This window comes from Falco cherrug, chromosome 3 (assembly GCF_023634085.1).
Source record: "Falco cherrug isolate bFalChe1 chromosome 3, bFalChe1.pri, whole genome shotgun sequence".
Lineage (NCBI taxonomy): Eukaryota > Metazoa > Chordata > Aves > Falconiformes > Falconidae > Falco > Falco cherrug.
Window position 1 is genome coordinate 2,576,127 of NC_073699.1, and position 25,726 is coordinate 2,601,852.

The window sequence follows — 25,726 nt, forward strand, 5'->3', positions numbered from 1 at the left end:
GAACGTGACGAGAGACTCCCACCGGAACTACTTTCTCCCCCCACAGCCCCCGTCAGCGCCGGCCCTGCTGTAAGAGGATCCGTCCGCGCTCCCCCGCCCTCCCCGGCCCGCCGCTTCGGGCGGCCCCGCGCCGCCCCGCTCACCTGCAGCCGCAGCCTCCATAACCGCGGCGGGGAAGGGGCGGGGGCGGCGGGGGAGCTGACCGACAGCCAGGCGGCGCGGCCTGGTTTGAAAAGAAGGGGCGGGGGGGGAGAAGGGGAAAAACAAAAATCACTTCCGCGCCAGCCCGCCGGCCTCGCGTAGGCCTCCCCTTTTGGTAAAAAAAATGTTATTTTAATCGGTGGGGCCGGTGGGGTGAGACTGGCCGGGCGGCGCGTTATGGCGAATCTGCCGCGTCCGACACGGCGGCGGCTTCCTCAGCGACGTCGCACAGAGAGCGCGAGGGCAGGGCGGGGGAGGGGGCGGGGCGCGAGGGCAGGGCGGGAGCGCGCGCCCCGCCCCGCGGCTGGGCCACCGCCCTCGGACGGCGCCTGCGCGGTGGCCTCAGGGCCGCCTCACGGGCCGCGGCGGGCCCGCCGCACGGCCAGCCTCAGCCGCACGGGCCTGCGGGCCCGGCGGGGACAGGGCTTAGGCAAGCGGGGGACTCCCCCGGGCACCGCCTAAGCCGCCGCCGGCCCGAGGCCGCGCCCCCCCCCCCTCCCCCGCGCGGGCCCGGAGCTGCCCCAGCCCCCTGAGGAGCGTGGGACCTGCCCAGTTCGCGCTGGCACAGCCTGGCGACAACCAGAGTCGCCTTAATTTATCACCAATGGTTACAAACGTGTGTCTTAATGAACCTAGTAGATCTGCATATTTACAGCAAGGTAATCGGACAAGCTTGGAAGAAAATAGTTTCCACCACGTTAATAAGTCCATAAACAATGACGATTTGCAGTTCAGGTGGATATTTAGCCTCATACCCAAGACCATGAGTTTTGCAAGTTAATTTTTGAGAACTGCTGCATTTGCCTTGGAGAGCAGTATACCAACATCTATCAACAGTCCGGTGCTCCCAAGTTATAGATTTGAGTATTGAATTATTTCTTCAGCTTTCCTTTTTTTTTTTTTTTTTTTTTTTTTTTTTTTAATAGGAACTTAAAAGGTGGGTACTTCCATGCCAGAGCACAACTAGTGCCACTGGAATACTCAAACACCCGCTTCTGCCTCATATTTTTCTTTTGTTTCTACACCAATAAACCACTGAATATCTCTTAAATCATCACAAGCATTGTATGTGTTCAATATTAATGAATTTAGTATTAAACTCCATAATGTCTGCTACTATAGTTAATTTCAGTACAAATGACTGTATAGGAATCTCATTATCCTTCCTAAACATTTTTTGTGTGTCATACTGTAGATGTAAACTTAAGTTTAAAGAGTAAAAACTGTGAAAACAAGAATTAATTTCAGTGTTAATTACAGTAATAAACCTAAATAATTTCCTGTTGTAAGGGGAATAATACATACATATTAACTGAGAAATAGCTTGTAGAAATATTTTTTAAACATCACTGCTTATATCTCATTGGGAGGAGTACAATGCAGCCACAGGCAGAAGGCCACAAACCCTATCTATGTATTTCTTAGTCCAACGAAACAATTTTTAATCTAGGAAGTATCTGTGTGATGATTCATGTCATAAATATTGACTGCGGAGCCCCAGACCAGATTCACCCCAGCTCTGGGACAGCCATCTCTGCCCCCACTCGGACAGTTTCTGACTATTTCTGCTGCGTTCCACTGTAACATTACCTGTGCAAGCACGGTGATCTTCCTGCTGGGCTAGAAACAGCCTCTCTACCCCCACCACATCTCAAAAAACGGTGGGGGCTAGTAGCTGCAATTTTCCTTGCCCCGCCCCGCCCCCCATGCCTTTTCTGCTGGATGCTGAAATAACCAGGATCTTTAGCCTAACAGCCAGCCTCAGAGTTTTACCCAATGCTTTATTCTTGGTAGAATCTTTTGGCCTGGACAGAAAAATCCCTCACGTAGAAGGGCTCATTGAAGCAAATGCCCTTAGATCAGATATAAAAGACAGAGAACAAACTACAGCCTTGTAGCCAAAAGGAAGGTGGGTGCCTGTTACTTAACTCACCGGCACCTACAGAAAGCTGTCAAGAATCTAGCAGTGGTGGGAGTGCAGAGATGTCTTACAGAAATGTTGAGTTCATTGTGAATAGGAGCATGAGTGTTGGGAGCAGAGGGAGCTGGCAAAGGGCAGGTGCTCAGCAGGTGGTTGACACCGTGGCACTTCTGCACATAGCTCCTCAAGAGATCCAGACTGGGATTGCTTTCCCAGTCAGAGGGGTCACAGTGCCCAGGGAAGACTCCAGACAGTAGATCAGCTGTGTTGCCAGGGACTTGGGGTGGGGCAAGACGAATGCACCAAAGATGAAAGTTACTGTCAATTCCTAAACAGCACAGAAGACACAACCAAACACCAAGCCTGACAATCAAGGAACAAGCAGGAAACATGATGGGTCTCAGCAGCCTGTGCCCCTTGTCCTCCACGTAACCACGAGTAATTCTGGCCAGACTACCTGAGCAATCATCCTTGCTGCTCGTGCATATGAAAGGGCAAGTGTGAGGAAGAGCAAGCGTTTGTGTGTAAAACAAGGTCACCTCTCCCAGCTGGTGTCATGTTCTGTTACACTAATTGTGGCGTTAAACAGTCTTGGTATTGAGTTTTGCTACAGGAGTTGCTACAGGTGCTGGAAGAGGGCTTGGCCAGAGCCCAGTGGAGTCTTAGGCCCCATCAGAAAGACTCTGAGCAGCTGTACTCTACCAGTGTTCACCCCACCGATACTCAGAATGACTTACATGAGACAGCTAATACGGGAACGTGTGCCTTAGAACTTACGTCAGACCCAAATACAAGGCAGAAGGGAACAATGACCAGAACTTTCCAGAGGCTATGATCATGCACCTCTGCTAAATTACTTCATTTGTCTCCTCTAACCTGAAAGACAGAGCAACATTACAGCACAGTCATGCATGCATATTCTCACCTGATGAGCAGCAACATTTTGGAATCTTTGTCTTTAGCTTACTGCCTTGACTTGCCCTCGTCATCTTTCAGACCCCTACTTCTAGTGTCCCTTTTGCCCCTCTTCCCACCCCTTCTCACTCCTGCACCTACCGTCTTCTAGAGAATGTTTCCTACTAGGAGCAATAAAGATGAAAGCACATTCATGCTTAGGCGCTCACCACCCATGAAAGGAAAGGACTATGTTCTTTTTTAGGACATGAGTAATACTCATCCTCACCTTGGCATTGACAGAACATTCTCTGGTCCTTGAGTCACCAAGCCTTACCACAGCTAGTAGGGTGGATTCTCCTGCCAAGAAAAGTTATTGTCCCAAATCTTTGACCTAGTTAGAACCACTGTTGAGCATCAGTATGACACGTGGTTTGTTACTTTTTGCATACAGTTATTGCATACAGTCCTGCTTTGCACAATCACAAGCCTGTGTAAAAGGCCATATTAATAAAGGTTTGTTCTTTACTAAAGACAAAAAATCAGAGCTGGAATCTCTGAGCTTTGGTGTCTGGCCCAGTCAAAATGTTCTGGGAGCTCTGTCTCTTGGAGGTCAGAAGAGAAGGAGAAAAACTATGTGTCTGGCCAGGTCACAGAGCCACATTAAAGCAAAGGTTTTGTAGCTCCGAACCACAATTTCCATAGTTTAAACAAAAATACCCTCAGGTTCTTCCAGAAATTCCACCACATGGCCATCATATTAAAACCCACCTAATTTGTCACCAGCATGAGTTCGGAGGCAGCACAGTCCCCAGCTGACCCAGCTAACAGGATAACTAGCATCAACTGCCCTCTCCGAGTAGACGACAGCTCTTGCCTGAAGAGGGAATCTGATCCTGGGCTGTTTATCATTCTGTCCTAGTTTCCTTACTGACTAAATTCAAGGTCCACTCTGCTCATGCATTCCCTGTCTCTCCTGTGTATCTCCTTGTCTGACCCTTTTTTTGGTACCTTTCAGCTCCCAGTTTTCATTTGCAGGAATATCTTTTCCCGTTTTCCTTAAAGGCTCTTTCCAGGTACTCTCTGCACTTACTCTCCCAGCCCAGCTTGTGTTAGCCACTCACAGATGCGCCCCTGCACACACAGGAATTCATCAAACACAGCTACCAGCTCCCTCTCTTCAGTCCTCTAAGCGGTTCCTTGTTCTGGCCTTCACACCTAACTGATACCAGTTGACTTCTTCTTAACCAACTCTCATTTAATAATAACGAAAAACCCTACAGAGTGCTAGACAATGCAAGTTTCACATATAGAGCAAGTTAAGTATTGTATAGGGCTTCAGCCTGCTTCAGGAGCTGGAATCCACGAAGAGAGTGTAGACGCCCTTACTGGGGGCACAGCAGATGCAGACTCCTCCTGTTCCCCATTATGTGGTTTGGCTTTATTCACAAAGAATAAAAAAAGCACCGTAGTGAAAACGTGTATTCACAAGTGTGAAACCAGAGTGCACCTTGCTTAGCTGTTCAGTAAGAGTGGTCCCACAGAATTAAAGTTGTAAAATCAGTAACGAGGTAGAATTAGTGCTGCCTTGTACAGCTTTCGTTTCCATTTGGGTTTGCATAAGCTATTTCTGGGAATCTTTAACATCACAGTCCTATACTGCCTTTGTGCAGGATCTCTGACTCATTTAGCATTGTTGACGTACCTGACCTAGATAGCAATCAGGGCTACTTAGCAAAGGGGCTTGTCTGCAAATCAAGACTCTGCCTCATTTGTCACAGAAGCTGGAAAATACTGAGAAGTAAACATGAGGGTTTTATAAAGGGAAATCAGGAACAGATTTTTCAGGAGGATAATACTTTTCCCAAAGAGTCCTTTTATGATATAGAAACACTGCTCATTAACTGTGTCTTCCTCCTTTTCTGGTTGCTCACCACAGTGCAAAAGCTTTGAAAAGGATCACGTATTTCTGTAGTTGAGAATTTTAGCATCTGTGCTTAAATGTGGTAATTGCTTTTAAAAACCCTCCTCCTAGCTGTCTTGAACATAGAAAGATAGGGAAAATTTTTACTCTAAACTTCAGTGCTTCACTTTCCCTTCCCCCCCACCTCCCTCCAAGCGTTTTGTGAAAAAAAAGCGATTTCTGTTGAAGCAGTGTATCAATATGAATGCCCAAACAGCACCCACAACAAAATTAAGGCACAGGGAGGATGCAAAGCTCTATAGAGGACACACGCCAAGTGCTATTTCACTGCCTAAGTGCATCAGTAGTCCTGTGAGAGAAAACAGTAAGTTATATGACCACAGACCTAAGGATCAGCAAAACAACAACCACCACCAAACAACAACAACAAAACCAACCAAAACACAACAACCTAAAAAACCCCAACAAAAGAAGTCAGCAAGAGGATAAAACCAGAAGTATGCCGACTGGCTTGACTTCAACACTTAGTGAGCCTCCAAGTGCTTGACTTTCCAACCTTACTGTTTTTTATTATAATACCAGTATTTTAAGATAAAAATCCTTTAGCACTTAATGAAGTAGACTGCATAATGCATTTTAACAGAAGTGTAGACCTCCTATCTATGACAAACTAAATATTGTAAGAAATACTGGAATAAAATAAAATACATTCAGGTCAATTTTGTGTACCTTTGCTGCAGAATTGAAGAAACCAACCCAAAACATCTGTTGGGTTTTTTTATTAATACAAGGAACCCTACGGTACATACGCACTTTACTCTGTGTGACCTTACTGTGCTTCCTTGCAAGCAATTTTTTGGGGAAGTACAAAATTCTCACTGAATTCATAGTGTTGTTCTCTGGTTTCATAAGTTTTTAAAAGAGCAGTTTGACCAAAAAGCAGTTTTAGACAAGCATCAAACAGTCACGTGAAGGTTCCCCCACTTTTTTCATGAGAAAGGGCACTGCAGGAAGGGACAGTTGAGATCTCAATGAGATAATTCAGGAAGTCTTATAAACAGCACTACTTTTATACATTTTTTCCCCCTTTTGATTAGCACACCAAGAGTTATGATTATTTTCTTTAGGGATAAGAAGTATTTTATTGGATGTTAAAGAATAAAACATTGATAAACTAAGTTGTTATTCTTTCATGTAGTTAATATATTTTAATGTAACTGATCTTTGATAAATGATTCTTTCAAGCTGATGTGTTAATACTAATTAGAGTATTTACTACTTGAAGCCCCCTTTCTCATGTTTCCACTTTGAGAGGCATCTTGATTACTGCTGAACTTTAAAAACAACTTCCAGAACTTAATTTTATTTTTTTTAATTGCTAGAGCAGAAGGTTTCTCTTCCTCCTCCTCAAAACTGAATGCTTGGAACCAAAAATACGAGTATTTACAAATACAAGTAGTACCATACCACACACGGCAGCATTCAGCATTCCCCATGTCACTGCAGTTCCTATTTCTAGGCTGCCCTGGGGGTCGCTTTGAGGTCACAGTGCTCATCACCAGCTTTGAGGTCACAGTGCTCATCGCCAGCTTTGAGGACATGGTGCTCATCGCCCAGGACACGGTGCTCATGGCCAGAGCCTGGCCCGCGTGGTTACCCCGTGACACCTGCTCCAGCAGCTGCGCAGTGGCAGTGGGTGGCAAACATCATTAGCCAGCAAATAGCCTAACCAGCAGCGCTGCTACTGAAACAACTTTTCAAATGACACACTCAGAATATACTCTAGATTAACGGCCACTTCACAGTCCTGCAATGCCAGCCTCAGTCAGAAGTCCAGCCATGTAAGCCACGGACACTTCATTCCAGGCTTACCTTCCTCAGTGCAGGGCACTGCACTTCCCTGGTGCCAAAATGGTTCGATGCTCTTTTCACGCTTTTCCCCCCGAGCTGTTCAGTCCTCCTTGCCAGTGAGTTTATTGCTGTCTAACTATACCCATCAAACTCGGTGCGGCCAAGCGCTCTATATTCAGTTTGCAAAATAATCTACATACAAAACTTGTTTAAAAAGATCTGTTTCTAACCTGGATTAGGTCTCTTAACCAGCCCACAGACAACTGCGTGGAAACAGGAGAGCAAACAGGAGAAGAGTGGGAAAGGGAATTGTATCACTATTCGTTAGTTCATAACATCTCTTCTTTAATTTTAGTTGCTTAAACTGGTTTAAAACCAATCACCGTAACTATCAGCTTTCATTTTACACCGCAGAAACAGTCCGAGTCCATCACCTTCACCTCCAACTCAGAGACCTGGGTGAAGGTATTACCATGTAGAGAACATGTTTCATTATTTTTAAAATAAAAGCAACATTGGTTACTGCGAACAAAGGCTGAAGTTTGTTAAGTAACTAAGTAGGTCTTCCTGGCTTTTGTAAACTGTTCTTCCACTAAGGGAAAACTCTAGCCGTGCGTACAGCTGTGGAGGTATTCAACAGTGTCCATTTCAGAGGGAGTCTGGGAGAGGACATGGAGAACATTCTCGAAGTATTTTAATACATAATTTAGTGTATCTAAAGTATATAATTTAAGTTTAAAAAAAAAACGAATAAAAACATGGGTTCTTCAAAAAATAAGCTCAAAGCACTACATTAAACAAAAATATTAGGTGTTCGAAGTGAATTTACCTTTACCTTCTTGTGAATAATGCTGCCCTTTATCCCTATTTCATCAGTTTGATCATCTGTGTGGCAAAAGTCAGATCACCACTACACAGATTTAAGAGGAATTTTCAAAGCTATTCAGCACATTTTTGACCTCACTTTTATTTTCCCATTGATTTCAATGGAAAAACAACCCAAGCTAATGCTGTGCACTTTTGGAAGGCCCACCTGAAAATGCAAAGGAAATGAATGTTCAGAAATTATCAGAGGCTGTTTTGCAATTAGTTTTTTGCTTAAGGAAAAAAAAAAAAAAAGTTGTCATCGTTTTACTGTAAATGCTTTTTTTTTTTCCCCCACAGTATCTATTTAGAGTAACTGTATCTGCTTGTTATTTCTATCTGTTATGTTTAATGTGGAGTTCCATGTTTAGGACTGTCTAACTGCTGTTTTCTTGTTACAGAACATTAACTTTATGCTTCCAGTAACAACTTTATAATGAAAATGCTAATAAAAATGGGACAGTGCAAACTGCACATTTACAAATCTCTCCAGAGCTTAGTGTTAGGCTTATCATAATTCTTGCCATCTCAGGATTGTGTAGTCTACTGATACTGATTACACTGCACAGTTAATTTAAAAATTATCTCCTGCAGGCCTGAGAGAAAGGCAATGATTATAAATAACTTCAGAAACAAATATATACATACGGAAAATGATTCTAATAAACAGATTGCAGTTTTCCTGGTGTAGCAACATATTTACTGCAGGACTTAGAAATACCCCATATTAATCACATTTCCGCTTGCAGGTTTAGACTTTAATCCTATTACAACTGTACAGCATGTTTTTCCTTTGCTAGGTGATGTCAGACTGTCTAGAGCAAGCAGCGCAGCTGGAACACTGTGCAGACTCGAATGGCATTTTTCCTTGTTCTTTTAAGGGCTCTTTGATCGGGGGTTGCTTTCTTACGCAGGCTCCTGTCAGACAAGAAATTATGTTCAAAAATGAAAGTTAAGGAGAAAAGTTATGCACTGTTTCTAGTTTGCTAGTACAAAATGAATAGCACGCAGCTGGGCTGAGACAGAAACGCATGTGGGAAGTAAACCTTGCCAGAAGCTTTTCAAAATGCAGCACTGTCAGAAGATCGTACTTGTGATGATGTGTAAAAATAATTAAAAAATACAATGCAACATCCAAAGAACACCCCGATTTAATTCTCTTCACCTTTACTGTAGTTCAGGGGAAAATGACACACACACATATATATATATATATGTACCAAATACCAGAAAGTAAATTCATAGTACAAATGGCATATTTTCAATACCACCATGAGACAGTGGCATTGAAAAAGGCACAAAGGCAGGTGTAGAAGACAGATCTTTGTCACCAAATTCCTACTGGGAAAGTTGCCACAGCTCCCACTGAACAGCGAGCTATTTATAGGATGGTAGAGCAGAGAGGAAAAACAGCACCAGGCACGCTGGTTTTGATTTATTAACTTTACAGTAGGAGTTTGACAACCATGCTATACCCAAACTGCAAACCATACAAATCTGACAGTTCCTACATGATTTGTATGATTTTGATTTGATTAGCCGTTGCATCATATGTTTGGCTTCAGCAGACTACTGTTCTATTCTTAATCTTCATCAATTTTCTGCAAGATTAGCATGTCATTAAATAATACATACCTTAAGTTCCCTCCGAGGAAAGCGAAAACCACCACCACTACCTACCTAAACAGTTTTAGTTGCTCCAATTAAATAATACATACATTTGCATATATATTCTACCTACACACCACATTACCCGTGTTCTTACCCACATTTTGTGCTACTCAAGTGCATGCCTCATCCTTCAGTTACTGCTGGTGCTCCTCCACCCTGCCCCAATAAGCTACAATAGGATGTGGCACGCCTTCACCTATCCATCAAGCTCAATGCTTGAGGCAACCGTAAATTTGTTCGGTACTCATTACTAAAACTGTATTAAACCTACAAGGAACAGTACACATATATTACAATATCCCTGGGGCTTTCACCCAGAGAAGGAGAAAGGAAAACTAATGGGTATTTCCTTATAAACTAATAAAAGGTAGTTTGTTTATTGGAAGCTCTCCTTTTCTGGTAAAAAATACAGCACCTGTTAGTTATAAAGAGGGTAAAAAAAATAACCACTGTTAGTTATACTCTGACGGTTGTCTTTTTTTCAAATACATGCGAGTGAATGTTTTTAAATCAAAGACCACTGTTCTTTCTCAGACAAAACCACCACAGAAGTCGGACAGCCTGCAAGCGTAGCATTCACTATCCCTATTCTTCTAGGTTATTTTTTTACATAAGACATATGTAAAATTATGTCATACATAATTAAAGAATTTCCCATTCTTGGGGATTGGAAAAGGCACCCTTCAGTGCCCTCAGCTCACAAGCAACTCCCAACCCATTTCCACCGGCGCCTGAAGTCAGATGCTGGGCTTTTTACTTTCCTCTCCTGACTGTCCGGAGAAGCACAACGATAGAAGGAAAAAATCTGCAGCTGAAATCTTCAGCGCCTGTTTGCCTACAGCTCCTAGAGGTCTGCAGAAGCATTCAGATTTTTCCAGTGGCTGCAGAAGGCGACTGATGGGACTACCATGACCGTCTAAACAACACTTCAAAGGAGCACACACCTACTTACAAAACAAGGTAAAAGAAAGTGAAGGTATCTGACTAGTGTCATGTCAGTATCCTTGATTTGCTCTTTAGGCTTTGCATATTACATTGCAACTTCCACAATTGTTACAGCCCAATAATGTACTCTTCAACACAGTAAGTACTGATGGCAGAAAAATATCCTTAAAAAGGGAAACGCTGTAGTTAATTCCTTTTTCTAAGTAATATTGCTTGACTGGCAAAAAGTCCTGTCATCACCTATTTGTTCTTTACTCTTTACAAGAAGGAAAACACACACACTCCACAGTGTTTGTGGGTCTTTTAACCAAAACCCCTCCATCTCTCTTACAGCTGAATTTTGAAGGTAGTATAGAGGTTACACCACAAAATGTTTTAAGGAAAACTTAATTTTACAAGTCTCCTAAAATCACGAATACTGCTCATCTTTTGAATACTCCATGTATTCCATGTAATGACATGTAATGTAATGATAACAACACTGGGATGCATAGCCTACAGGAACTCTGCATCAGAGAAGATGACTTAATTTCTCTAAACTCCGTCTACCAGGGCTGACAGAGGCTCCACTGAAACTCCTTAGCTGGTATAAGCTCTTTGCATGTCCTGGTTTATTACTCCTTCAGTTTAAGCTGCTGTCTTCAGGTATCGTATTTCCGAAACAAGTAACTGCTCTATCTGGCACTGTTCTCTTGGCCATGCTACCAGGGTTTTCCTCATCCAATAATGTTTCTTTTTCCCCCTCCTCCCTGATAAAAACTTGTGGAGTGTTTAATTTCTAACTCCAGTGCTCTAATGAGATAATTGCTCAAATTGGAGGGTAAAAGAAAGTGAGTTTTGTAGCTTCTACACCTGAATATTTCCCCCATCTTCAATATGTTCTTTAGATCATTTTCTTTGAAGGTTTAGCTGTATTTCTTTCTGCCTCATTTCTCTTTCTCTGAAAGAACAGCACAGCACAGTTGCATAAGATGTAAAGTGTAGTGCCTAAAAACCATCTGCTCAGTCTGCTTTCATTAGTGCATCACATCAAGGGTTTCAGGGTTTTTTGGGTTTATTTTTGTAACACAGATACCATTACTTAAATGTCTAATAAAAATACAAGAGTTCATTTTTCATGTTCTTACAGGGAAGCTATGCTAATATATTATTCAGCCATGTCATCTCAGCTGTCAGTTTTGCGAAACTTATGATTAAACCCACTTAAGTGTTGTGTACACTTCACCTGCTTTACATGACTGTCTACATTAGCTCATGTTTTGTGTCTCCTGATATATTCTCGACCATAACTGAAGCCTGATGATAAGCTTATTCATATTAATGAAAACCAGAAGAAAATACCTTAGAAATCAGTGAAGTCACCCAGATGTAGTGGAATTTAATGGAGTCAGAATCTGGCCTTCAGTTACAACTACAGATTGATGAAATGCTCTCAAGTCAGCGCTACTATTCTGCTATAAAAACAACCATTAAATCTAACTAATAGGAGTGAGCTATCACTGAGATGAAGCCATTAGTTTAGCATGGCCTCCCTTACCCGTTTTTCTAGCAGAAATGCTGCAGCTCAAACAAAAATTCAGGGAAGATCGGTACTCTAGGATCTTCTAGTATCCCATCTGGATTCACTGGAGGAAATGCATCTGGGGATTAGCAGAACCTTCACGTACCTTGCGGTTCCCACGTGTGCAGGCCATGTCTGCGAGAGCTTCAGTACCGAAGCTGCCATGAAAGGTCAGAGCCTGGCACGGCACAAACCTCCACCTGCCCACTGTCACAGAGACACGCGTGTCAGCTCCTCTCCCTGACTCTGGAAAGGCACGGAAGGCTCCTCATCCCCATCGCTGGGGGAGCCCAGATAGCGACCTTCCATCCACAAGGGCAAACGGAAGCCTGTCATCAACGGCTTCAGGGAAGGCTTGGAGTATCACTTGAATCTCCCTCCCGCCTTCCCCCACCAAAAGGCTAATGCCTGCACCTAAAAGCTACCAGCCTGGCAATGAAGTCTGCAGCCCTTCCTCTCCTACCTTGTCTGCCTCCCCCACCCACTTGGCCCGTCTGACAGACGCTTCCTTCCTTCCCCCAACAATCAGTTTGGAACTGTGGAAACTCAACCTTCCTTTCCACCACCTACAAGCCCATACAGATCCCTGGACAACCTTTCCCAGTCACCTCTTACAGAATACGCGATGCCCTGGAGATTCTCCTGTTCCTCTTCTCTTGGAGGGAAGCAGCACCATCAGTAGTCTGGGAGAGAGCCGTAACGTGGCTGTGGAGTCGGTGGAAGATCCTCACTCACCAAGGTGTATCAGAGAGCAACTGCAAACAACTGAGTGTCTTCCCAATCCCTCCACCTTCAGGTATGGCAATGACCATCACCACGGTCACACCTAACTAGGATGTACTGCTGGCAAGACAGCAGGGCTGAATGGCACAGTTAGAGGAAGGAGGGCAAGAAACAGACGAGAGCAAAGCAGGAATCGAGTAAGACCACGGCATTTAATAACAACTTGGATTGATTATACCCATCCCTCAGCTTTCCTTTGGAGAGTGCAGAACTGGGTCCTTCCAAAACAGTCATCCCTGAGTTTTAAGACTGCTTTGCTTCAAGAACAACTCCTACTAGCCCACCAAGTCGGCTCTAGCTGTCCTAGTGGCCTTTAACACCACCCAAGTAATGACACCATTGCACCCTCGGGCACCAGAATACACCCCCACCATCACCCCAGGCATGCAACACGTACCTCGGTTTATCCTGCCCTGCGACCACACTCCAATGAGCTACAGCACAGCCCCCTGCCACCAGACGCTGCCAAAAGGAAAGGAGGGAACCCCCACCCGCATGTTGGCCTATGACAGGGGCACTGCACGGGTGATGGGGAAGATCCAAAGTCAAACACTATGTCGGGCAGATCCAGCCAGTCCTGAGGGCACCCTGAGCGCTGTGGGTGCAACCTTTCAGGTGGTGCCGGGAGAAGGACCAGGGGAAGGAATCACTCCCGGGAGCAAGTGCATTTATCAGTATAGATGCAGCCTGTACGCTGGATGTATAGATTCAAGTCTTAGTCTACACCTTATTTATGGGAAGAAACTTTTCCATCCCTAAACCAAAAAGCATAAACTTGTCCTAACTTTATACAACAATTCACAGATGCACAGAATGTACTTACCAGCTTGTAAAATAAAAATAAAAGTATTTCTTGTAAAAAAGAAGCATGAGGTTTAATTAAAATGCTTCTGCATCAAAAGGGGCTATTTTAACATGGCATTGCAGACTTTGTTGTACATCCCACAATACCAACTACTGCTTCATCAGCAGTAATAAGCTAACATTCTTATCAGCCCAGCCCCAGAAAAAAACTTCACTAAATCTCCATTTTTCTTACCACACTATATATACAGTCTTTATGGTACAACACCTTAAATTTGCACTGTAAGCAGTCAAAATAAATAGAAAAAAAAGTTTTAAGATTAAAATCTGTATGGAAATTATTTCTGATTGTTCAACATGCAATAGATTTTTCTAGTTAAAAAAAAAGATGAAAAACTGTATCCAAAAAATTTATTCTTACCATGCAACACCATCCAAGATTACTTAAATATTTATTGTCTGCTACTAAACATGTGAAATGGCCAAAGTTTCCATTTCCTGAACTCATTGATTAAAAATAGGAACTTTTAACTATGGTAGCAAGAACTCAAAAAGGTTCACAAAGGAGCAAAGAATTTAGAAACCTGGGAAATCTGTGCTTCACCAAAAGCCTACAGGAGACCAACCAATTCAGCGGATCAAGAAGCATGTAATCGTAACGTAGAGAACTTATGTGGAAAACATTCCTAACAACTTCTTAACTGTTTTCACTAAGTCTTCTAATGAGAGGAAGCCAGAGCTAAGCATGGATGTAAACATATTTACTAGTGGGAGATAAAACATCACTGTTAGAATTCCTGCAGAACAGAAATATAATCAAACAAATGAAAAGGTGCTTAGAACACCGTGGTTATGATAAGGCATTAGGGAGACAACATCCATGCAAATACGAGCGTCCGATGGAACACTGTGTGGTACCACAGGCTCTGAACAGCACCGCTGTCTCAGAACAGCACCTACCCTTGATGAAAAACCCAACATTCTGGATCTGACACGGAGAGTTTTAATGAAGTTTTCCAAGGGTAATGAGTTCATTTTTAACAGATGTTCAGAAGGAATGACTCCAAAGAGTAGCTGTGCTCAAGACAGTGGCAGTAAATAGATGAAATTATACAGATGGGCTGCTTGTGTATGTTGTCACATCATGATTTACTAGAAAATAGATATGGAGCTCCAGTTTGGGCACAAAGCTCTTTCTTTTTTTTTTGTTTTGTGGGGGTTTTTTTTGTTTTTTGGGGTTTTTTGTTATGTTGGTTTTTTGTATGTTTGTTTTTTGAGGGGGGAGAGTGGGGCATATTTGCCATTTTTTACCAACTTAGTTTAAAAAAAATGGGTAGAGTCTACCACTGATTTTTTTTTTTTTTAGTCTACATGTATTTAATGTATTTCAGTAAAATTACATCCCATTTTTGGCTCAGAAAAAACAGGTCAAATATTGATTCTTAGATTATCTTGAAGAAATGAAGTTTATTCCATTTTACAGTAAAGACACATAGTACTTATTCTCTCCCTGCCAACTCTAAGTGTTGCTAGCCAACAAAAGTTTAACCAACAAAAAATTTTCTCAGCAATTATCGTTACCAAGGGTGCAATTTAAACTATTCCTACAAAGCATGTAAAATCCTTATAAAATGTTAAAGTATTCTGTAGCATTGAGAATAAATTAGGAGCAAGCAATCCTGTGTTTACCAGTCAGCTGAGTGGGTCTGTGTCATAGTGTAATTCTAACGTACTTAAAACCAAGAGTGATAAAATAATACTCAGGACACTTCCTTTTGCTTAATATTTTGTTCTACCTTTGTGATAGAAGTCATAAGACCACCACACACTGGCAAACCTTCAAGTAGCAGGAGATAAAATTTTCACATAGCACGCTGACTTTGGGAAATACTGTTTTCAGGGCTGCTTCAGCACCTAATGACTTTATAATTCTTGAGCATCAGAAAATCATTTTAAGTGGGATATTCTCACCTGATTCATATTTTGGGGGCATCTGTTGGGGTGTTTTTTTACTCAATCTCAAAAAAGCTTAGGTTCTTACACTCTGTGAAGTTTTCCTATTTTACATAAAATACGAAGACTTGATCACCATGTGTCCAGAAACCTCTGAGATTGGGCTCTGTCCTATGTAACGTTTTTTATGGCAATTTGGTTGTCAGAGATGGACAGTTAATCTTCATAATATCAGTTAAGCTTTGGGGCTTTCACAGAAGCATTCTCTGAATTAGACGATTTGGTGAATCCTCTTTCTCTGGACAATATAATCAGCAAGACGTGCCTGGTTATCTTTTCACACCTAAGAAAATGCCACCTTGTGAATACCCTAGAAGACACCCTTGCAAAATATTCCTAGTGGCAACTGACCCTGAGAATGCAAATTCCATAACACACAGGACAGTCTGACTTTCCCTGCTCCATGCTTTTAGAGCTCAGAGTGAAGAACAGGCTGTTTAAGGCAACAAAAATTCTGTACGTGTTCCTGATACCAGATCTAAGCAAGGGGAGCCTGAAGTTACACAACTGTTAGAGATCAAGGCAGCCTAACAATAATCCTTGTTAGGTCACAGCAACTCTTCAAAACTACATTCAGACAGGTGGATCTAACAAATTTAATAATAAAAAAGCAAAAAGCCATCTCCTGTAAAATAAACAAAAAAGGACAGAGATCCTTGTGGACGTTTCTGGATCCTTCTGAACATTACACAGTGAACGCGGCTCACAGGAGAACCCCTTCTTCTGTCTGATGTCCACAAACAAGGTTTGTTCTCTGGAAACTGGCAAAAAAAGTCCTTCGTACCTTGGTGTGTGTTAAAACTTGGAGGATTCGCTCCTCCCTTTTCAGTGTGCTCAAACTAAGGCCACCAAAGACACTGTCTCTGGGTTTGAATTACCGGCACTGGCTCCCCTGTTCTCTCTCCTCGGGAGGGAGAGCTCTGCCTTTACTTCTGAGCAGACAGGTAGGAGTAAAGACAATTCCTTTATCGCAGCTAAAGGAACTCTGCATTTCCTTCTGTCTGAAAGGAACCAGCTGGAACACTCTATGATTTCTAAGTGTGAACAATGCTCTGAACCTTAATTTTGTGAGAGGATTAAAGAAGAAAAATCTCAAGGACCAATATTACACCCCACAAAATAAATAAAAATGTGTTACAAACAAGTTCTTCTATTTGCTTTCTATGTCTTTCAAACGTGACAATCTAGAAAGTCCCCAAACATCTGTTCCTAAAAATGCAATTCCCAACAAGTTTTTATTCCTGGAAAAAAAAATAAATGAGAGAGTCCAGTTAAAAATCCCACATCACCACAGAACTCCCAAGCCTAGTAATTCCCATTTTCTGGCACTCAGGCACACATGATGGGAACCACAAACTTCAGAAAGAGCAAAACCACCACGGAGGTAGTAACATGCCAGTATTTGCTGTACTGGCAGATGGGCAGACCTGTATGTGCACACATGTCTGATAACACGACTTAACACTGCAGGCTTTAATAATCAGTCTCAGTGGGAGGACACATGACTGTTACAGAAAGAGCGATACTAAATTCCTGTACGCAAATTCACTGCACAGTCATCTCAAGCTGTGAGGAGCACCATTTTGTGTTTAGGACCATACTAAAATGTCTTCCAATTACTCTTTTTTAATTTATTTATGCATTTGTTAGAAAATAACTATGTTATTTTATAGTCTTTATATTTATTTTTATACACATATATATTTATATATTAAAATATTGCCTATTAAATATATTTATATTATTACAAGGGGCAATCTTCAAGAAGAGAAACCAGTGATGGTCGTGTCAAAGCAGTTCTTTGTTCCAGTCATGAAGCCAGCTGGTATATTCCTGAGCACCAGCAACACTCTGGACAGCACAAGAGCCAGAATATCTCCTGTGGGTGAAGCTTCAGACCTTTTTGCTTCGTTCGAACCCAGACAGACACAATACAGGCCTGTTAAGACCCTACAACACTGCTAGAACATCCTGCCACACGTGTGGAGGAAGGCAGACACCTTTCAATAACCAGTTCCTTCATTTAAGTAACCTTGCTTTAAATAGTGTTCATATTAATTGTATCAAAATATGCCCCATTAGAATTCAAATTTTGGACCCAAAACTCTGTAGGAGCCTGGACTACTTGACAGAAGAAAGGAAGACTCCAAGAGAATAAACCAGCACTTCACTGAAATGCCGAATTCCTCAGTAATTAACGTTCCTTTCCTAGGTAAATGTAATCAGGTCCATGGAAGTTTCTCTTCAACACTGCAGTCCGAGTTAAAACATGTCTTTAAAATACAATGTATTTCACAATACAGGCAAGCATTCGGCAGCTGGGTGAAATCGTTATCGCCCCCGCTGAAGAGGTTACAGGGGTTGACAGGCTCGGTTCTGCACAGAAGCTTCCCCCCAGCTCGGACAGGAGTTGGGAAGGCAAGTGGTAACAACGCCCGCAGACAGATACAGCAGACTAGTGACACTGTGACTCCCTTGCAACTCAAAAACCAGCCCATGCTTCCAGAAATTCGGAGCAAAGCAGCAGAATATGAAGAAGAGTTTGAAAAATGCAGCTCGTGTCAAGTAAACAAATAATGCAGGAACACGATCAGCAGCAGCAGCACTTGAAAGCAAATATTCTAGTAGTTAAAACCCCCGAGCTGCTCCTGATTGACTCCACATGAGTAAATGAGGATCTTGTTTCCAATTTAGCTTCAAACACTTTCACTTGTTCTGGCATAAATGCATACGGAATGAATCTGGAGCCGTTTTTTAACCCACAGTTCAATTTAAAACACGACGTACAAGTAAGGTAATGGAAAACGTTCGTATCGTTCTGCCACCCGCTTACTCTCTGGCAGCGCACATTGCACATACTGTGGTATTTCGACATTGAGAATGGGTAAGAAAGTTTATACGGCAAAGTTCAGCAAAACTGAAGATGTCTCCGCATTTTAATGCCATTACAAGCCATTAAAGTCAAATCCTGCTCTCCCTGGAGCTTAAACTGGCTTCAGCAGCTTTGTTTACACACATCATATGTAAGCATGAACCCCATTAATGCGTAACTCCCTTGCTGAAAACAAGTTTCTCACAATATTAAAAATATGGATCAGATATATTAAACCAAAATTAAGCATCTTCTGAATATTCCTTACCTGGAATAATAGATGACCTACTATATTCTTAAAAAGTGGAAGTTTATTAATATGCATCAAAACAAACATAAAAATTTTGTCGTCTCTAATGCAAATCCAGCATCTTAAAGATTGACCCTTAGAACTTCTAAATGATATGGCCTAATTACATAGGTGCCGTGGGAAACAGTCCTGTATGAAACTTTTTATGCAAAGTAGGGCTTCTGTTATTAGCATATAGCTGTCACTTGAAAACTACAGAGTTAAAACAGTTGACTGAAAAAATCTTAAAACTGCAAGTGTCCTCCAAGTTAAAACTGGTATTGCATATACAATCTCAAAAAATTTAGTTCTGAATTTCAGCGCTTCTCCTTCCCTTCCCTAGGCTCCTTATTTGGAATTTATTTTTCTACAAAACAAGCCTCCACATATTTAAAAATGGCAGGGTTTTTGTTGTTTGCTTGGTTTTTGGTGGTGTTCTTTGATTTTTAATCAGCTTTAGCAAATAAAAATGGGAAGCACCAGTAAATTTAAGATGGAAAGGAGAATACCTCAATTCTCTGAAAGGTTACTTCAGTTACAAAAGCCATTTGGGGATGTTTTCCACCCCCCTTTTTCAGCTTTTCAGAAAAAAATACAAAGTGATTTTTTTTCAGTTTGTGTCTCAGCCATACCAGCGACTTTCACTTCACTTAATTTGGTGTCTTGAAGCAGAGGTCAACAGCTGTTCTTCTGGCCTCTAGCACCACCACCCCCATACACTAGCGCCTCTGACCTGAAAACTCCGTATTAACGTCCCCTTTTTTTCCTCCCTCCTCATGAAGATTCTGTCTTCTGGTAAGATCCAGTTTGCTTCTTGATTTCCTGCCTCTATCCCGTAACACCAGCTTTTTTATGACTAATTCATGCAAGAAGGGGTAGGGGGTGTCTCTTTGTTTAATAGCAGAAGCAAAATCTCATTAATGCTTCTCTGCAGGTGACTGTATGAAGTTTGCATCTCCAGCTGACGGAGCCAGACCAGTAAAACCTCTGGCACACCAGTAAAACCTCTGGCATGTAACGCAGCCACCAGGGCCTGCGCCTGCAGAACCAGCGCAGCTGCAGGAGTGCTGGGTGCATGTTACGGCTCCAGTGCAGGCAGGAGGCGGGCAGCAACGTGCAATAGCTACAGCAGATGGTTTAATAGGATAGACAAGACTGAGTGCAGTGGGCGCAAAGGACATCGTATTTCATGAAATCACAGGTAGCTTTAATATTTCTGTTGACGATTAACACTAAATTGGAACGCAGGCTGAGATTTGCTAGCTTGCAAATTCCTTGGACTTGAAATGTGAAACATCCAAAAAAGATCATTAATAGATCATGTTTTCTACTAGGTGGTAGTCAATTAATTAATTAATATCTGGGGAAATGTGTTTACAAAAAAAATGCATTAAGCTATGCACTTAACGTATATGTTTTCTTTTCAGCATGTTTTCCATGACCTTATGTAAACAGTTCAGTTCACAAAGCATCTTTCATCCCTGCCAAAGATAAGGCTTGTGTAAAGTTTGGGAAAATAATTTTTCACTTTATTAAAATGGCAGATGTAAGATAAAACCATATTGTTTACAGGAAATTATTTCTCTACCGAGCGAGCGCTGTTAGTGGACAACAAACAATCCAGCCCGCGCGCTGTCACGCTCAGGCTTTCTTCTCTTTCAACACCCGCGTTAGGGGGCTGCTGTTCCCCAACAGAAAACCCGAATGCAGCGCGTTCCAGAACCGTCTGAACAGACTTCAGCACCAGTCCGGATCCTTGCTACTCATACTCAACTACTGTAAAACCACACGGAAGTTTTAAGTCGTTTTAACTATACCCTTACTCACCACACACACACAGAACCCCTGTGCAACATACGCTAAGCTGGCTAAAGCGGCACAGCCGGTTAAGAGCATGTGCACCAAATTAGTGGAAGAACAATCTTGAACACAGACAGACCAGGAAAGCGGGTATCAACGTACTTTTATTTAAATATTTGGATTTTTAGCACAAGAGAAAACCAGAAGGAACTAAACAGAGGAATCAACGTGTATTTTCAAAATCGCCACAGAAGAACACATTTAACTGCACCTACGTGTTTCTCAAGAGGAATTTTTGACTGTTAAGTGACTTACTGTTCCACCCCATTATGTGAAACTCCCAGAGACTCACAAACCGTGCACACTGTACCCTTTTCCCAGCTATTTATCCAGTTTTGTTTCATGCTGTCGCTCTAGGATTATGACGTATCTCTTCAAAAACCACCAATGCAATGGGAAGAAAAAAGTGAACTACATGATTTAAAACGGAGCTTCAAATTCTGCAGTGTTATTTTATGCTTGGAATCTTTGATTACATATTCTAGGTTGAAGTTTAACTTTTTGTTTTACTTTAGCACAAACCAGAACAAGCATTACCCAATAAATATGGCTGGGGAGGAACAGTACAAGAATTAGTCTATTTAATTCTCAAATTAAGATTTTCACAAGAAAAGTAAAATAAGTTAGCAGCCTACACAACACCCATACGTGCAGCCAAGCACACTGAAGGATGCACACAGGCATGCTACTCATTGTCCTACCGAATCCTCACTTAGAAAAAAGAACAGACCACCACTACCACCACCCTCCCCCAACAGTGCTTACCTTTAGAAATTTCATCTCATGATACTGGTCCTGACACTTTCCAGGGAGTGCATTCTCTCCTTTCCCAGGAGCCAAGCTACTTGAAATTGTTTGACAAGAGGATCTACTGCCCATTTATCCAAGGAGTAGCTAAACAAAACTTAACTCCCCCAAATCTGAAACCACTACAAAACTCAAACTCCTGCAAACCCCAACTATTCAAAATACATTAAATTTCAAGCTTCAATAAGCTTTTTTTTTTTTTTAACTCCTATTTAGTTTTTAAGCATCCCATCAAAAGCAGTCACAACTATTCTTTCTATAATAAACCAACATCAAGACTCCGGTTTTGCCGAAACTTAAAGTTTCTGCAATATGAATTCTAGATCTCAAATGCATTTAAAAAAAAAATATCCTACTGAAATACCAAATATATATTCACACCTGATCTGCTCAGAGCGTTTACTCACTATCCATGCTACTAATTAAGTTAGCTCTGGATCGAGGTACTTGCAGAAAAGATGAATCATTACACCTTTTGGTTGACAGTAATGTTGATTGGAGAGCTCCTTCTTGCCATCAAACCCTTTTTTTTTGTCACTGGACTATCCCACCACTACATCAGTGTGCAGTACCGCAGAATACATCAAGCAAAGGGAACTGATCCAGAGAGAGAACAAACAGCAAGTGCATTTCACTGCACTCAGTGACGGAATAGAGAGATGTGTATGTACTGCGTGTTCCTTTATACGAACAAGGGTAGAAATTCATTGGACAGGTCAAGAGCATATGTCAACGTTAATCACCACAACACGGAACGGCAAAGCTGCAACACGTTACAGGTTCACAGGTATATCCTTCTCGCCTCATCACTTTATGTTGCAATCAAAATCTGGCATTCCCAGAGCATGGTAACCCCTGGCAGGATAATTTTTCACCAGCAACTTGAAGTTCTAGGCATGCCACAAGGCATCTAACTCCGGGGAACAGAACAGACTAGAAAGACACGCAGATTCGTTTCTGGAGGTAAGCTTTTTTAATTACATGGTATTTCCCGAGAAGGACAGTTCACATCCCTCATCCTCCCTTAGGTCACCCCAACTGGAGAAGTCAGAGTTTTGTACCAATTAAACAGATGAACTAAAGTAAGTTTTACTAGGTCTTGATTTATGTACTCAGACACGCACACACAGTAAATACATAGATGTACTGCAGCGATCACACACTAGAGTTATCCGAAACCCCAGAATTTGATACATTTTCTTGCACGCAGCTGTTTGCAGTAGGGTATATGCCATACAGCCTGCTCACAAGGACTTCTACCAATTAAAAAGACCTCAGTTTGGAAGTAAAAATAAAACCACAGCAAAAAGCTTTACTATAGCAAAACGATGCTCATGTATGTGAATTTAAATGAGGAAAGATGCTCTTGATAATTTTCAGAATGTGTTTGGCCTTCTACATAAGAAATGTTACATCTCAGTCCAAGCCTTTCTGATATTCACAGGGATACAAAACAGTAAAAACGATCCTCAAGAAGCCAGATTATGCTTCACAATGATGAATCCCACGTCCTTCATTCTTCCATTTGAATAAAAACATTTTGAACTGTTAAATTTGGTACTTAATATTCTCCAGATGTTGGAGTCATACTCCATTTAACACCACATTCATCACTAGTAAAAATATGATTTCAAGAGGTAAGACATGATGTAAGAAGAGTTATAGGAAAACGAGAGATGCTCATCTCCTTCCTGGTTCTCCTATCCAGATTTTGCCTGTCAAAATGAGATTGTTTTAATTTTGTTAGATATACAGGGCAACAGAAATGGTTAAGTCTGAGTAGTCTTACTGCTGGTTGGTTGGGTTTATTTTAGCATTACCCAATACATCTATTCCTCCTTCGACGATGAGCAAGTAGATAACAATTCTCAATTGCAGCAGTCATTTATTACTTGAACACTGAATACAAGATTTTAGATTATTTCTCTGTCATCAGGGTATCAGAATTACTCTTCAAGCAAAGATATATTATCACAGTTTATTTGTAATTCAAAAAACGATACAGAGTTCATCAGTTAAAGACTGTTTCACAATAAATGCGGTTTTATACAGCCCATCTAAAACATAATTTGAGTATTAAGACATTTATAGAAATACATACTACTTCCACAGAAATTAAGAGTATTTAAATACAATAAGCTATTTGAATACTACTGAAAAATAGTATTCAGTTCTTGCCAATATGTCACTTGATCATTGAGGAAAGCTGCCTTTCCAAGTCAGTTGAAGTAAACATCCACCCCCCAGCCCCACCACTTGTTATAGCTGAGTGTAGGATGTTTACAGGAACTAAAAATTAGCTTAACAATAAATATACAGCACTGGCTTTCAAGATATCCAAAAATGAATCTGCACAGACACACTTCAGTATATTGTGAGCTACAATTCACGCAACTCAAAGCACATGAAACACTAAGCCGTACTAACATTATGAAGTTTGAACACATTTTAAACATTTAATCTCCTAAATATCAGAACACAGTAATAGATATGTACAGTCCCTGATGCTGTAGAGGTACAAAAAGGAAAATGGGAGAAAAACTTCTCGCAGCCTGCAGAGATCAGCATTCTGTCGCAATTTACCTGCCAAGGCCCTTGATGCTCAGAGCAGACCACCACCTAGAAATCTCAAATTCAAATACTTCTCAAAACTGAAATTCAACACCAAAATATATATGGGAGATGAATGGGGTGGTACAAACTGGGTAACGGTCAAAGATGCCCATCTCAAACTGTTTATGTAAAAATAAACTTTTGTGCTGTTGAATATTTCAACAGTTTCCTTAGTGGGCCAAGTTTTACAGCTTTTGATGCTACATTTGTATGTCTTCCTAATTGTGCTGTATTTTCTTAAACTAATGCCCATTTCTCCTCCAGAACTTTAAGGTACTCCTATTATTTCGATAATTTTCATTCTTATTTTCCTCCATGTAGATTTAGCTACCGAAAAATACAAGTAATTATAACAAGGGAGCAGAAAATGATTACTTTAGCTTCAACATCTTCTCTTAGATTTTACAAGTATGTTTAATTTAACATCTACAGTTGCAAACAAAGAAGATCTCAGCAGTCCAGTAAAGTAATACTTGAATAAATTCAATCAACCAGGATGCCAAGCCTCAGCCTTCTCAAAGCTCTTGTCCCAACAGGTGTTTTGCAGATTTGCTGGGGAGAAGGAATCACAGATGCAGATTATTTCATACATACAGAAGGGGGGGATGCCCTCCAAGTGTTGAACAGTTGTTCTTTGTATGAAGAAAAACATGAGCTCAAGCATTTCTGCCAAATGCAGCTGCGAGTTCACAGCAAGGAAAGCCAGTGCTTCATGGAGGCCAGCCTAGAGTCGCTGAGGACTTGAATGTATTACTTTTAATCAGTCACAAAACCCACAGGTAATTAATCCAAACCCCAAACGCTAGCCTGCACAGGCACTCCACTCACTCAGCAAGCAAGGACCTTTGTATTCCTCCCTAGCTCTCCCCTCCAAAGGTAAACTGTACATGGCACCTGCATATACAGCATGTGACAAAGTTGCTAGTGCATCTACAATTTCACTTCTGGCCTATGGACCACCAACCTGGTTGTCATTCAGGTATTTTCCTCTGCTCCAAAATTAGTGCACTGAAAAATATCAGAAACTACTCCATGACTCTCTAACATAAGCAATAGTCACAGGCTTCGCATCACCAGGATGGTGTGTCAGATCTCCCTCTTCCATTCCCAAAATTCATTGTTGCCTTTGTGGCCCCGCATTGCCTAGTTCTGCAACACTCGCTTCAACTCCTCCTCCCCACCAACAGAACTGCAAAGCTAGCATGCTGAACTCCCGTCACCCCTTCCCAGCAATCCCAGTAGCAGTGTGAGCTCACCCGGAATCACGGCATAAATATGCATTTGGACAACACTTCAGAAGACCCCACCTTTTTCAGTTGCAAACAGCCACCATGTTTGAGACATGTCAAGATGTTCAGTACTTTGTATTTCATGTATAGAAAAAAGGAACACTTGGCAAAAAACCCTCAAACAAACAGAAATGCAGTGTCATTTTAAAAAATTTATTTATTTCCTGCAGTTACAAGCCACTTCAATTTGTTTTTTCATGTGCAGACATATGACAGCTGTGTAAGTACATGATTAGATACTAGTACAATATAAATGTACGCATAAGTAAAATTCCGCAAGACTGGACTGACAAACTGCACATGAACTGAGCTTATAAAAAAAAAAAAGGAAGTACTGTTATCTGGCACGTGGGAAGGCCAAGCCAGCACTAACCAAAATGTCTACTATATTAATTATGAGACAACACGTTTTGTTAACAGAGAACACTTCCTTTCTTCCAAGTCCAAATACTATATAGAACTAGGAAATGCTAAACATTTATAGCAAAGAAAACTTGGAAAACTACCACCAACACTTTTTGCTTTTTACAGAAATGAAGATCTGTAGATTCTGTTTCAAAGTCC

General features: G+C 41.5%; 1 protein-coding gene and 1 long non-coding RNA gene across 4 annotated transcripts in view; both read right to left on the minus strand.

Moving 5' to 3' along the window:
• Positions 1-25,726, minus strand: part of ZFAT (zinc finger and AT-hook domain containing) — a 145,065-nt gene that overhangs the window by 96,356 nt on the left and 22,983 nt on the right. The window contains exon 1 of one of the 3 annotated variants that reach the window (XM_055703583.1): positions 144-450. The exons of the other annotated variants lie outside the window; for them this stretch is intronic. Within the exon in view, the coding sequence (XP_055559558.1) occupies positions 144-162 (19 nt within the window). The 5' untranslated portion in view covers positions 163-450. Of the gene's footprint in view, positions 1-143; positions 451-25,726 lie in introns of those variants that run through there. 3 annotated transcript variants of the gene reach the window in all.
• On the minus strand, positions 20,540-21,316 carry LOC129735488 (uncharacterized). The gene is made up of 2 exons (XR_008731187.1): positions 20,709-21,316; positions 20,540-20,658 (listed from the first exon to the last, which is right to left on the minus strand). It is a non-coding gene; the product is annotated as an uncharacterized LOC129735488 (long non-coding RNA).